Source organism: Geotrypetes seraphini, chromosome 2 (genome assembly GCF_902459505.1).
Source record: "Geotrypetes seraphini chromosome 2, aGeoSer1.1, whole genome shotgun sequence".
NCBI classification, from domain to species: Eukaryota; Metazoa; Chordata; class Amphibia; order Gymnophiona; family Dermophiidae; genus Geotrypetes; species Geotrypetes seraphini.
Window position 1 is genome coordinate 70,301,368 of NC_047085.1, and position 14,922 is coordinate 70,316,289.

The 14,922-nt window shown below is 40.3% G+C and overlaps 1 protein-coding gene across 2 annotated transcripts in view; it reads right to left on the minus strand.

Moving 5' to 3' along the window:
- Window positions 1-14,922, minus strand: part of POP1 (POP1 homolog, ribonuclease P/MRP subunit) — a 126,735-nt gene that overhangs the window by 66,062 nt on the left and 45,751 nt on the right. For both annotated transcript variants that reach the window (XM_033934545.1, XM_033934546.1), the window contains 4 exons: window positions 10,546-10,802; window positions 8,731-8,824; window positions 4,283-4,394; window positions 2,210-2,329 (listed from right to left, as the gene is read on the minus strand). In XM_033934545.1, coding sequence (XP_033790436.1) covers window positions 2,210-2,329; window positions 4,283-4,394; window positions 8,731-8,824; window positions 10,546-10,802 — 583 coding nt within the window. The remainder of the gene's footprint in view (window positions 1-2,209; window positions 2,330-4,282; window positions 4,395-8,730; window positions 8,825-10,545; window positions 10,803-14,922) is intronic.

The following is a 14,922-nucleotide window of genomic DNA, read 5'->3' on the forward strand; positions in this document are numbered from 1 at the left end:
GGAACTTTGTCAAAAGCGTTCTGAAAATCTAGATACACTACATCAACTGGCTCACTTTTATCCATGTTTACTTACTCTTTCAAAAAAAATGAAGCAAATTGGTGAGGCAAGACATCCCTTGGCCCATTAAACCATGTTTCTCTAAGTTTTCTGTAATTTTATTCTTTGTAATAGTTTCCACCATTTTGCCCAGCATGGACATCAAGTACCAGTCTAATTTCCCAGAACACCCCTGTAAATCTTTTTAAAAACTGGCGTTTCATTGGTCACCCTCCTATCTTCAGGTACAATGGACAATTTTGATGACAGGTTGCAGATCAGTCATTTCATAAGTTCTTTCAGCATGTTGGGAAGAATTCTACCTGGTCCAGGTGATTTATCACTTTAACTTGTCAGTTTGGCTCAGTATGTCTTCCACATTCACCAAGATTTCAGTTCCTCCACATTGGTCACCCTTAAAAACTATTTCTGGTAAAGACAGATCTCTTACATCATCTTCCATTAAAACCAAAGTAAAGAATTATTAGTTATTGGTGCATCTGGCAGTAGTTCATACATAGTAGCCTGTACCATTTTGAATCTAAAATTTTAGTTAAAAAAATCCAAAACAAACAAACAAACAATCAGAAGCCTTGCATCTAATTAAGCAGTAGAATTTGTTGCTACAGGATATGAAACGTATAAGTACATCACGGGACGTATCGAGTCGGAAGATGATATCTTCTGTCTCATGGGACCCTCAACCACCAGAGGGCATCCGCTGAAAATCAGGGGAGGGAAATTTCATTGCGACTCCAGAAAGTACTTCTTCACCGAGAGAGTGGTGGATCAGTGGAATGGACTCCCACTGCAGGTGATTGAGGCCAGCAGCGTGACGGATTTTAAGAGGAAATGGGATACTCACGTGGGATCTCTAAGGGAGTGAACTCTGGGGGGCGGACACTTGGAATCGGCAGACTTGGTGGGCTATAGCCCTTTTCTGCCGTCATTTTCTATGTTTCTATGATATGGTTGGATTCAAAACTGATTTGGATAAGTTCCTGAAGGAAAAAATCTACAAAATTATTATTATTAACATGCCTTCCAGGTCTTTCTGACCTAGACTGGTTACTGTCAAACAGGATAGTGGGCTTGATGGATACCTAAATCAACATGCTTCTGCTTTTATTCTTAGGACATACTAGAATGATCTAAGTGACATGCTTGTGTATTATAAACTTGTAATCTTCTGGAGGACAGGTATAGTGACATGTGCAGGTGAGAAGCAAAACAAATACTTTTTCTGTTGATATTAGGAGTTAGGCCTTTTACTTGTAGAATCTAGACACACAATTGACAAAATGCCCATACATAAGAAGCTTGTATGCAGATTGTCTCCATATTATATTTTCAAGTAACACGACTTATCTTTAGATACATCTTCCAAGAAAAAGGAGGAAAGCTGTCAATAATTTTGGACCAGTGACTCCGCACAAATTACTATGGTTTTGATGTTCAGGGTGAAGTGAATATTATTGTTGTAATCTTATTCCACTTGAATATGTAGAAACTAACATTTACTGTAACACCACACCTTCTCATGCTTTATAAAGCTGCAATGGTATATTTTAAGAGCCTTATGCCTAGTTGATTCTCTACTTAAAGTCAATGTATCTTTGCTGCCTCTTCATCTAAATAGCAAAAGGAAGCTAAGCTAGCACCAGATGTTTGTTAGTCCAATAAAAAAGCTAAGTCATCAACAATTTGCCTGCTGCCCTTTTAGATATGCAAAAGATCGCAGAAAAGGGAACTTGTGTTGAAGGTGGCTGGGATGCCCCAAGGCACCACTTTGTACAATGTGCTGGGAAACCCCGGACAAAATGGAGGTTGGCCATAGATAAAGTCAAAAACATTCTGTCAACAAGCAAAGAACAAATAATTGTCATTATCTAACTTAATGCTAGCTAACTTGAGCACTTTGTTGGCCTTGCCAGGATTTGAACCCGGATCACCTGTATGGTTAGACAGAGGCTCCCTCTGAGCACAAGACCAGCAGCGTGTACAAGTCCCTTCCTAGCAGTTAAAAGTCCTTCATTTTATAGGCGTACATCAAAGGTCATCTCGATTTCCATCTCCAGATAATTAAACTCCAGTGAAAAAGGGTTAAACAGCTGCCAGAATCTATTTCTTCCATCAGAGCCATGTAAACCAAGGATCTGAAGGGACATACCTGAATATTTTGATAAATCTGGCATGGCTTTTGTCTTCTTTCTTGGCAAATTCAATCTAGGATCGCCAACTGTCAATCCAAGCACAGTGCCTGTTGGGATTTCTGCTGATGAAGTTACCCCTTGAAATCAGAAACACAAGTTAAACATTCATGTTACCAAGTGGCAATTATAAACACCAGCCTTCATTTTAACTTGTTATTCTGCATTTCTTAGTAAAAGTCAAATATTTATGCAAAAAAAAGTTTACTATTTAAAGCAGCAATACCAATGCAGTTTAAGATTGTGGATGACAATAGAACAACAGTTAAAAAAAATCTTTGGATTATCCTAAATTTTAGTCTCATGCCCAAGGCAAGCATTGGTCTTAAGTTTTTGAAAGGTCCTCCTTCTCAGTCACTCCCACTGCTATGGATTGAAAAATCTGGGTGTAGCTTTGACACCAAGAAAACACAATAGCCCCAATCACTGGACCCGATTTCTGTAAAACCCGAGTAAGACATACAGAGCATGGTTTTCATATTGCTGCACAGCTAGGAGGCCCACAAGTATTCTTTACACATGGACTTGGCTCCAGTTTTTCTAAGGAAAACAGACCCATACTTTCACTCTGAAAATGATCCAAGGCAAGATATCCTTTTAAAAAAAAAATCATTTTTATTAGAAAGGGTTCAACAGGGTAACAGGAACAACACTGAGATGCATTAACTTGGTTGTAAAAGTACATGCAGAAAAAGAATATACACGCATGTTGTACTTTTGCAGTCTCTGCATAGCCCTATACCCAGCACATCTCCACTACACATCTACCTGGATTTACCTTTACCCACACACACAGTGGGCAATTTTCAAATAGACCATTTCCATGGGAAGGCATTGGTTTTGAAAAATGCTTAATACACACTTGTATGTGCAGGCTTTCTCCAACTCTTGAGTCTTAGTACAGCAGCTTATTAGGGGGGTTTTGTATTATTGTTGTAAAATGTGTTATTAACAGTTGTTTTTATTATGTTAGCTGCCTAGGTATAGGCAAGGTATAAATAAAAAAATAAAACGAGTCCCTCCATGATTAAGTTAGAGGGGTGGATAAAGTCAGCTTTCTGTTTTTGGCAGAACCCAACCGCCCGACACTCCCAAAGAATCATCTGCAGGTCAATTTAAATATGGCTGCCAACAACATGGCAGAATTCTCCACTTTGGAGCTCTAAGCATTCATTCCGGCAGTCCTAGAAGATGACTGCTCAGGCACATCCTTCCCCTCTCTACACGGCATCCACTATGCAGGCAAACTGGGAAAATCCCTTCTCTTCAAAATCACAGGTCTTTGGAACGACCTCACCATCCCGTTGCGGAACCTGAGCTCCCTTCAATTATTCCGCAAACAACTGAAAACTTGGCTTTTCACCAAATTGTAACTCTATCCTCTCCCCCTCTTTCTCCTCCCTTCTACACATAAGTTCACGTAAACCTTTTTCTTCTTCTCTACCTATTATTTAAGTTCTTGTAAACCGTGTCAAGCTCCATACTCATGGAGATGATGCGGTATATAAACTTAAGGTTTAGATTAAAAATGGAGTCTTTTCAAACACCAAAGGCCATTGAACAGAAGAAAACTTTCAGGTCTCAAATTCTTTAAAGATGGAAACTGGAAAAGGAAAGGAGAGGGAGACAGAGCAGAATTTCTTCTGCTGGCCAAGTGAATAAAAGACTGGAAGACAATGGCTGATACGCAGGCGAGAACATTCATGCATACCAAGAAAGCTCCGGGGAGTAGTTTGCGACAACATCACCTATAAGCAGCTGATTACATCCTGCTTGTATATTCAGAAAAGAAGAAAGGAGAAGGAGTTGAAGGTGCAAGCTTATAGTGGGACAACCGCTATTCTTCCAATCCCTCCGAGGCTCTATTCTGATTTCCTTCCAGCACATCACTTTCACATCTTTGATAGGAGCTATCAATCATTCAATATGACTACCTAAATAAAAAGGGCTCATTCACATTTTATATTTGAAGACTTATTAAAAAGTCAATATGTAAAAACATAGGGCTGGTATCTGCCTAGCATAGCTCATACCTTGCAACAATTGAAAGATTGTTTCCTGCTGGCAATGAAGAGCGACAGCATCAGGGCTCCTGCATTGTTCTGTCCACCACTGGTGAGGACTAACTTCTAAAGCTTCCAGTTCCTAGAAAGCCAACAGATAAACAATTTATAAAATAATTGTTTTATGCTTATTTATGAAATAAAAGCGCTTGTTTTCAGTTTTGTCAGTCCATTTATGACAATGCTGTCACAGATAACACTAGCAGACAGACTGACCAAAGGAAAAACATGAGCACAAGAGCAGATCTGATGAAAGTGAATCACAAATCATATGTGTGAATGTAACTATTCTGTGATTCATGTGTATCTTCAGGCAGTGACCTCTCTTTCTTTGGCCTGATAAGGAGTATTAGGTTCCATGTAATTTATTAAGCTAATCTAAACTTATATAGCTTATATTGTTTACTGACCTTTATTTCTGCATACTCAAATAGATTATTCTTTTCATCTAAGTAAATTAAAGTGTAACTAATCCTTCTCAAATCTCATAAAATATGTTTTTATTTTTTTTAACTGGATGTTTAATGGAGAAAAATAAAAAAGAACCCTTTGTTTTAAAAAACAAACAAACCCTAAAAAGCCTAGGGCTAATCACACATTTATACATACTGTATAGTGGGCAATTTTCTGCTGCAAGAATTATGACAGGTGTCTCATGGATGACCCATATTATTTTGAAGCAGTTGCATTAGCTTTCTAAATAGGAAAGTCTTGTATTATAAAGCACCTGGATGTTTTCAAGATATGCTGGAGTTGTACTGTCCAAGAAAGGCATTAAGATCTGAAAATGTTAAGAGATTATCTACAGAAAAGGAGAGGAACATAATGCATGCTAGATTTAGGAATTCAATGTTCTCAGTTGCAGATGTGAAATTCTGGAACACATTGCCAAGTCAGTTGCGCTTATGTAAGCCTAGAGATATCTTTAAAAAACTCTTGAAGACACAATTATTTGTTGACACATTTATGTCAACAGATTGTGCATGATCAGCATTTGTGCAATATCTTTAGAATTTGGAGGAGATAGTTAGTTTGTTGATGGAATTATGTGAAAAATTATAAAATGGACAGAAGTGTGGGTAAGGGAAGCTTTTATTAGATATATGAGGTGCTGTTTTTAATACTTTGTATGTTGATTGTAAACTGCCTAGATTTTTAGGCAGTATATAAATTTTTTAAATAAATATACCTGCACTGAAACTGTAAATTTGTGTGTATTTTATAAATGTGTGTCAATCTCTGCTCAGCCCAAACTATTTCCCAAGCACATCTCAATGTATAAGGAAGAAAATCATTTCCCATATGCCTACTTTAATATATGTGTTCAGTTGTCCAATTAAAAAGCCCTTTTCTGCCTGAAAAAAAAAAGAATCATGCAGAAAAAGCCTTTTAAAGTTGCCCCGACTGTATAGGGTCTGGGCTGAGGGAAATATGAGGGTTGTACAGAAAGCAATGCAAAAGTGGACATTTAACTTTTTTTTATTAACTGACATAGGTCATTCAAATTGCACATGTTGGTAGAGAACTCTTCCTCTATACAAAAGGTACTACTCAACATAAGTCTCATCACAAGCAATGCATTTGCATCATTATTTAACCCAATTCTCGAATCCTCTTTGAAAAAATTCAGGGGTACGCTTGTTGCACCTACTTCTTCACAGTCACTTTTACTTCATCTGTGTCAAATTGTTTTCTCTGAAGACTCTCCTTCATTGGAACGAACAGGCAGAAGCTGAAGGGTGCTAGATCTGGGCTGTACAGTGGATGGGGGACTACTGACCAGTCCAATTTGCCAATCACGTGATTTGCTGCCAAAGATTGAGTGTGGTCTTGCATTGTCATGATGAATGTGGATCATTTCCAGATTCTTGTTTGTTTTCTCTGAAGACTCTCCTTCATTGGAGCGAACAGGTGGAAGTTGAAGGGTGCTAGATCCGGGCTGTACGGTGGATGGGGGACTACTGACCAGTCCAATTTGCCAATTGCCTGATTTGCTGCCAAAGATTGAGTGTGGTCTTGCATTGTCATGATGAATGTGGATCATTTCCAGATTCTTGTTTGTTTTCTCTGAAGACTCTCCTTCATTGGAGCGAACAGGTGGAAGTTGAAGGGTGCTAGATCCGGGCTGTACGGTGGATGGGGGACTACTGACCAGTCCAATTTGCCAATCGCCTGATTTGCTGCCAAAGATTGAGTGTGGTCTTGCATTGTCATGATGAATGTGGATCATTTCCAGATTCTTGTTTGTTTTCTCTGAAGACTCTCCTTCATTGGAGCGAACAGGTGGAAGTTGAAGGGTGCTAGATCCGGGCTGTACGGTGGATGGGGGACTACTGACCAGTCCAATTTGCCAATCGCCTGATTTGTTGCCAAAGATTGAGTGTGGTCTTGCATTGTCATGATGAATGTGGATCATTTCCAGATTCTTGTTTGGTCTCTTCCTCCTAATGGCTTCTCTAAGCTTCTGGAGTGTCTCAATGTACCACTCGCTGGTCATGGTAAGGCCACATTCCAGAAAATCAAGGAGAATGATGCCTTTGTCATTCCCCAAAAAATCACCATGACTTTCTCTGCCGATTGTTGGCTCTTGGACTTCTTAGGCCTTGGAGAAGAGGTGTCACGCCATTCCATGGACTGATTCTTCATTTACGATCATAAAGGTTCACCCACGTTTCATCCCAGATCAGAAAAAAAAATGTGTCTTCATTGGTTTCAAACTCTTCTGCTCTGATCTACTAGATTTCCACTCTTCTTCAAATCGGGTGTCAACTGCTGAGGCACACTTGGCACACACTTTCCGATAACCTAAGTCTTCCACCATCTTCTGGATGGCAGTGACCACAGTCCAGTTGTGCAAGGCTGTATGCATTAATAAATTCATCCATTCACTAACAGTTTGTGTCAGTGGTCTCCATTAATGGTCTTCCACTGCGTAACTTCTTCATCCATCTGTGCACATTGCTCGTCAATAGTGCCATCTCCATAAACATTCTGTAGCCTTTTGTGAATGTCAAACAGCTTGTGCCCCTTCTTCGTCAAGTACTACATATCTCCTCTTTTGATCTACTTGATCAACGGTGACATGCTGCTTCTGCTTAGAATCCATTATTCACCTGCAATGAAGAAAGATTCTAAAACACCTGTAAAGAGGAAGAGTTACTCTACCAACAAGCAAAATTTGAACGACCTATAATCAAAAAGTTATGCCCACTTTTGCATTATTTTCTGCACATCCCTTGTATATTCAGTACCTTACACCATGCAGAATACATAAGCAATTGAATAAGTAATACATCATGTTCTATGGTTTTATAAGAACATGAAAATGCTAAGTGAGCCTCCAGGAGTCTTAACAACAGTAGACAATGGGGTCGACTCAAGACCAGAAGATTATACCAACATATAGAAGTTTGTGGTTCAAGAATTATTAGCGAAACCTGTAATGTAGAATCCTTTTTGTTTTCTACATTACAGAATACTCATGTTTGTTCATATGAAAAAAAAAAAAGAAAATCTGTATTTACCTAGTAACATAATAGATGACAAAAACCTGTATGTTCCATCCAGTCTGCCCAATAAGGCCCACTGGGAGTGAGGCCTTGAGCCATTGATGCTAAGAATGCACACTTATCTATATGGCACAGTATTACAATACAACATTGATTACTGTATAGTAACTAATTCTATTATAAAACTATTCTGAAAGTTACAATGCCAAAAGTGGGAGAACACTGAGGAGTATGTGGTATTTTCAACAAGTGGAGAAAAAGCCTCAAAAATACCACTTTGGCATAGTAACATTCAGAATAATTTTGTAACAGTATTATAATATACTCCTCTTCTACCAATCTCGCTACGCTCATGTCATCCCTCTCCTTAAGTCACTTCACTGGCTCCCTTATCCATCATCGCATAAAGTTCAAGATCTTATTGATGACCTACAAGTGTGTTCATTCTGCTGCCCCTCAATATCTCTTCTCACTTCTCTCTCCTTATACACCTCACAGAGAACTTTGTTCCTCAGATAAGTCACTCTTAGCGTTACCCTTCTCCTCCACTACCAATTCCAGACTTCGTTCCTTTCATCTAGCTGCCCCCATGCCTGGAATAAATTACCTGAGTTTGTCCGTCAAGCCTCTTCCCTCATTTAAAAGCAGACTGAAAACCCATCTTTTTGATACAGCTTTCAATCCTTTACCCTACTCCTCTGCCCTTCAACCCAGCCCACTGATTAACCATTCCCCTTAATTGTATCCATGACATCCTGTTTGTCTGTCTTGCCTGTTTAGATTGTAAGCTCTTTTGAGAAGGGACTGTTTTCTTACCCTTTGTGACTCTGTGCAGTGCTGCATGCGTCTGATAGCGCTATAGAAATAATTAATAGTAGTAGTATATAAATAAATGAAGTGTGATCTTACCGAATGGATAGGAGCAGCCTTCAGAACCTCACCAAGAACACAATGAGAGAGAGGTCCAATCAGCCGAAAGCGGATCAACTCCATTGTCAAATCACTGAAAAACACCCCAAACCCCAATGAAGAATACATACCCAAATGTCATACCCATCTTAGTTTTATCAGATCTCACCTAAGCTGTTAAGACATTAGAAAACTGTTAAAAATCTAGTTCCTCTCAGCAATTTTCAGATTACCAAAGAAAACTGGCCCCTAGAGGACTTGGCCAACATATAGCAGACTGATCCTTGATCCCTTTAAAGAAACTTATTGTATCCCTGTATCTCTATGCTGCTGCTTACTGTCTCTCCATTTTTACCTTGTCACTTTAAAAAGTTAATTTATTTTACCAATACTATCTGTTTTTCTCAGTTCTCAAATGATAATGCTATTTGGAGGTTTCATATCTACATAATTCAACACAGATCTGCATATTTTAAATATATGTATGACAAACTTTTTTTGAACCTTCACAGCTGGAGAAATTTATTTTAGGGAGTGAAGCAGAAAGTGGTGATTAGGCTAATGTTCTTTAGTGGTGATTAGTGAAATGGGGCTATATATTATCAACTCAATTTATAGCAGGTGAGTATTCTCTCTTTTTTGTCTTTTTTTCCCGTGATTTGGGCTTCTTTAAAAAAATTATTTCACCTTTCTTTATATATATATTTTTAAAAATTATTTCTTTATATTTTTAAAAAGGCAATAACAAAAAACAAACAGATTTTTTGGGGGAAAAAACCCAAAAACGTATTACTTACCATTTTTATAACTCTACTAGACATACACATAGGGGGAAGTTCTGAAAAGGATGCCGGTCTCAGCAGCTGCCTAAGCAGATAATGCCATTTTATTTCAAAGCCCAAAACTTCCTTCCTCAGTTCAGTACAGTATACTGCTGTTACGGTATCCTGTTCTTACCTGAGAAAGGGGGTTTTGGTCTCCTAATGTTAGTAAAAAATGTATTAAAATTAGTCCAATAAAAAGATTGCCTTATTTACTATTTATGCTTATCAACATATCTACAATACTACTTTATTTTAAAAGAAGCAAAAATCTTTTTTCTACCTTTTGTCATCTCTGGTTTCTGCTTTCATCATTTCTTTCCATCCAGCGTCTGCTCTCTTTCTCTCTGCCCCTTCCATCCATTGTCTGTCCTCTCTCTCCCTTCCATATGGCATCTTCCCTCTTTCTATACCCCTTCCATACACTGTCTACCCTCATCCCCTTCCATCAGGCCTGTGCCCCTTTTCTCCTTTATACATAACTCATTTCAGCTTCACCCTTCACCATTTTTCTCTCCCCCTTTTCTCTCCTGGCATCTCTGTCTCTCCCCCTTCCTCTCCTCACCCTCTATGTTTGTGCAGGCAGGCAGGAAGATATCCCTCCTTCCTGCTCTGCTATAGTATCCATCCATCCATCTCTCCCCTCCCTGGCATCCTTCCTTCCTTCCCTCCCTGCCCTGACATCCACCCATCCCTCCTTGCTCTGGAATCCATCTTTTCTTTCTTCCCTGCTCTGACAACCACACATCCCTCCCTGCTCTGGAATCCATCCTTTCTTCCTTCCCTGCTCTGTCATCCACCCATCCCTCCCTGCTCTGGAATCCATCCTTTCTTCCTTCCCTGCTCTGACATCCACCCATTTCTCCCTGCTCTGGAATCCATCCTTTCTTTCTTCCCTGCTCTGATATCCACCCATCCCTCCCTGCTCTGGAATCCATCCTTTCTTCCTTCCTTTCCTCCCCTGACATCCATCCCGTCACTCTCTAGTACATACCTGATTTTGATGCCAGTATCTTGCGACACCCAGCAATATGGGTGCAGTGAATCCCTGGTTCCATCTCCGATAATCTTTTTCACGGGCACCGCTTTCTCCCCTTCTCTAGATTCTCTTTTCCTTTTCTTGCCCACAATCTTTGCTCCTACAGCTAGCTTCTCCTTTGGATGTGGAGCTGGTATGAGCTCAGTAGTACAAGCATTTGTATTTGTGATCTCGGCACACTGGCACACTTGTTTTAGCTCTATCAATATATCCTGGAGAAACAATTCATGTAAAGCTTCAGTTGGAACATTTCTTATTTTCACAGAAAAGGCATATAGCAGTTAAACATTTTATTATAATATTTTATATACTACATTTTGAGTTCCATTTGAGCAATGTACATGAAAAAATTAGAGAGAAATTATATCATAAACAGAAAAAAGAACAGCCGAAGGATTTTTTTTTAACATATTGTCCTGGTGTCAGCCAACATTCCCATACCAATTACCCAACTAAAAGAAGGAAAATTTTTGCTCAAAATTCAACAAAGATGTCTCCTACTAAAGATATAATTGAGCTAAATACAGAGATCCTTATGAAATCAAAACAAACACTGCAAAATGAGGGGACTTTCAAGGATTTTGTGTGAAGATCAACATTCCTTGCCAGGACCTAGGGAATTAGGAGATGAAACAGATGTCATCCCGTTTCCCTAATTTTGAACGTTAGAAGGACAAGTTTATACAGGATTTTTGAAGAGATGAGAAGCAAATACTCAGCAATCATAAGAGGAGTCGCATGAGTTTTAGAACAGCACTTTGATTTGTCAACATCTAATATCAAGAACACAGACACTCTGTATAATGTACAGTAATTCATTTGTTCATAAGCATACGTATGAGGGTAGCAGTAGATTTCTTTGTTAATAAGGGACAAACATCATGCATAGAGTATAAATCAAATCAATGAAACTAAGATTCAAAACAGAGGGGAAAAAAAAAAAAGCAGGCACAAATGAGATACCTTACTTTGGGCACCTCAGTTAGTCTGCAGTGTCTCTCTCATTCTTTCCTGTTGTAGAGTCCCTTTTCCCTGTAATGAGCTTTAAACTGAGGATTCTTTACCCCTCTTTTGTCTGACCTGCTCTAGGTACGAGCTTCAAAAGAGCCACATATACTCATTACAAATAATTTCAAGTATAAAGAGATTAATACAATTTTCCATGCCATCTCATACTACATTTTTAAAGTCCAGCAATGTATGACAGCTAACCTAGCACAAACTTTTATTTATGTTTTTGATAGGGCTATATTTTAATTATTCACACAATTAAAGGTATTTTATTTCCCACTGCACCTCCTTATGACTCTAGGCAAGTCACTTAACCACGCCACTGCCCCATGTACCAAATATGTACCTATATATATGTATTAGATGTAAATCTCTCACTGTATCCACAGAAAGGTGGCATATCAAATCCCACTCCTCTTCTGCTCACTCACCCCCCTAGATCCAACAATCTCTACCACTCTTCCTTCCCTCTCTCTTCTTCCCCTAGGTGCATTATCTGTCTCTCTCTCTCTTCCTTGCTCCCTCCTTCCCAATGTCCAGCACCTCTCCCTCTCGCCCCTCCACATCCAAGAGTGCAGAAGAGATGTTTGGAGATAGGTGGCACTGCGTCATCATGATCAAACCATCTCCATGCAAAAGCGCGGAGCTTTGTGCGCTGCATTTACGTGAAAGTCCAGAATGGGTCTCCAATCGTTGGACCCTTTCTTTGGCACTACTGTATAAAGTATAAGGAGTATCTGCCTGAGCCCAAGAGTTCGAGCGGCACTGGCTCTATGGCCTGAATGTTGAGCAACCTCCTCACAGTGGCTTTTCCGGGCACCCTGCAGGAGAGTCCACAAACCAATCCATTTGATGCTGGGTAAATTCCAGCCTGTAGCCGGAGTGAATGATGTCCAGAACCCAGCAATCGGATGAAATCTGGACCCGGGCCTGCAGAAATGCCGAGAGCCTGCCCCTGATACGCAGAGGGGCCTCCCTTGGTCTGGCATCATTGTGACTTCTTGGTAGATATAGCAGCATGGGAAGTGGAAGTCTGGTTGCGCCTATACGTATACGGAGAACCTCTGCTTCTAGCCCTGAGAAAACCTCTGCGATGTGGGACTGGAATACTTTTGAGATCACCTGGAGCCATGAAAATTAAGAATGCCCCGAGACTCTAGAAGTTCTGGGTCTACTATCAGGCAGGGTCTCGGGGCGACGGTCCACCACACAATTCATGAGATCATCCAGGCCTTTATCAAATAATAGTTGCCACTTAAAAGAGAGAGTCTGGCAACAGTAGCTTTAGAGATGGAATCGAGCAGAAATGAATAAGCCGACGCTTTACTCAGGACAAGAATAAAGTCAGTTACATAATCCACAGCAGATAAAAGAAGTTGAGGAACATGTTCATCACCCTCACGAGAGGGCACTCACTAAAGTTAGAAAGGAAAAGATTCCGTACAAACATAAGGAAGTTCTTCTTCACCCAGATTGGTAGAAATCTGGAATGCTCTTCCGGATGTTGTTATAGGGGAAAGCACCCTTCAGGGATTCAAGACAAAGTTGGATAAGTTCCTACTGGAACAGAACATACGCCACATGAGCAGACTGCTGGGCATGATGGACCACTGGTCTGACCCAGCAGCGGCAAATCTTATGTTCTTATATTCCAAAGTGCGCAGTCTAGACAAACACAACGCTGAGGCAGCTTGGACTCCCAAAGCTACCACCTCAAAAATATTTCTGAGAACTACATCCACTCAGCGGTCCTGCATGTCCTTGAGCACCACACTGCCTTCACTCACAAGGAAAGTACACTTAGTGACCTGGGCAACCAAGGAATCTACTTAAGGCTAACTAAAAAGATGCTAACACACTTAAGCCATAGGATACAGAAGGGACATGGCTCTCGCTACTTTGAGAGCCCCCCTATGCAGAATCCCACTGTTTCAAGATGTTAATATCAGGATGCCAAGGAAACGCTGAGGACTGAGCTCTCATGCCACACATAAGGGAGGAGGAAGTAGAAGGAGCCGGCTGAATGACTAAGTCCAACTCATACAGAGACTCTGAAATAAGATTTGGCAAGGCAGAAGACTTAAATAAATGCAGAACTGTGGGGGCATCCAGTTGATTCAGCAATTAGAGGGGGAATCCTTGAAAAAGCCGCTGTTACTAGGCGAAACATGTCGGATTCACACCCCTTGGCCCACAGGCAGAATGCCCTTTGAATATGCTAAGATAAGTACATGTCTCTATTTACCCTGATAAAGCTAAATGGTGGGATTTAGGGTTTAAAAGCTTTACTTCATTAATATTTATATATTTAACTACACTTTAAAGGTTTAATAAGTAAAAAAAAATTTTTAAAACCTGATATTTTCTCAAAACTAATGAGGAGGTTGGTGCGTTAAAGCTCCTTGCAATGAGAGGTTAACTGAGCTCGTAGTGGCACCTCTGAAGTTTTGATAAAGCTAAGGTTGTTTATTGAAATGGTACGAGTTTATTTGAAGGATGGTTTGAGAGAAATTAAATTGGGTCTTAAAAAATCATTTTGGGGTTTTGAATTCTCGTGACAAGAGGCACGTCTCATAGGCAGTCAGCCAGTGCCGGTACCTCTCCTTGCCAGTAACTTTCCTCCCAGGGTTCGCAAGCTCAGGGCCATGGCTACAGGGTCTCCACGCTTGTGCGGATGGCGATGTGATGACATCAGACATGCGTACATCATCATCACTTCGACATCAGTTCTTGTGCTTGGTGGGACATTGTTGTTTGGTTGTTACTTTTCAGGAGATTGGGTCCTTGTGTTTTTCTTGTTTCCTATCTGTGTTTAAATAAAGAATTACAAAAAAATCCCCAAAACATCAACAGGCTTAGGAACTGGGAGTTACAGACACCAGCAGCAGTAGCCCTCCAAGAGAAGGCAGAGAGGGCTGGGGGCAGTAGTGAAGGAGACAGAATGAAGGGAATGATAGAGGGGAGCATGAGCCATAAGATGGAAGAATGGAGGGAGTGAAGGAAAGAGATACAGAGGTGAGGGAGATAACAGAAAGGGAGAATTGGGTATCTGAGAGAGGGAAAGAGATGGTGCAATTGGGGAGAGAGAAGGGGAAGAACATACTGGGCCGAGGAAGCCTCCTGGACTGTTTTTTTTAAGTACAGAGGGGGAGGGTATTAAAAGAAGTGCTAGATTGGATGTGGGGAGAGAGCTTATAGGGCCAGAAACAGATGACAAAGAGATGATGGCTAGAAACAGGCCAGAGAGATGGTGGGAAATAGTCTGAAGGGAGAAAAGTTGGACCTGGGGTGGTGTGGAGGAAGAGGGAAAGAGATACTTGA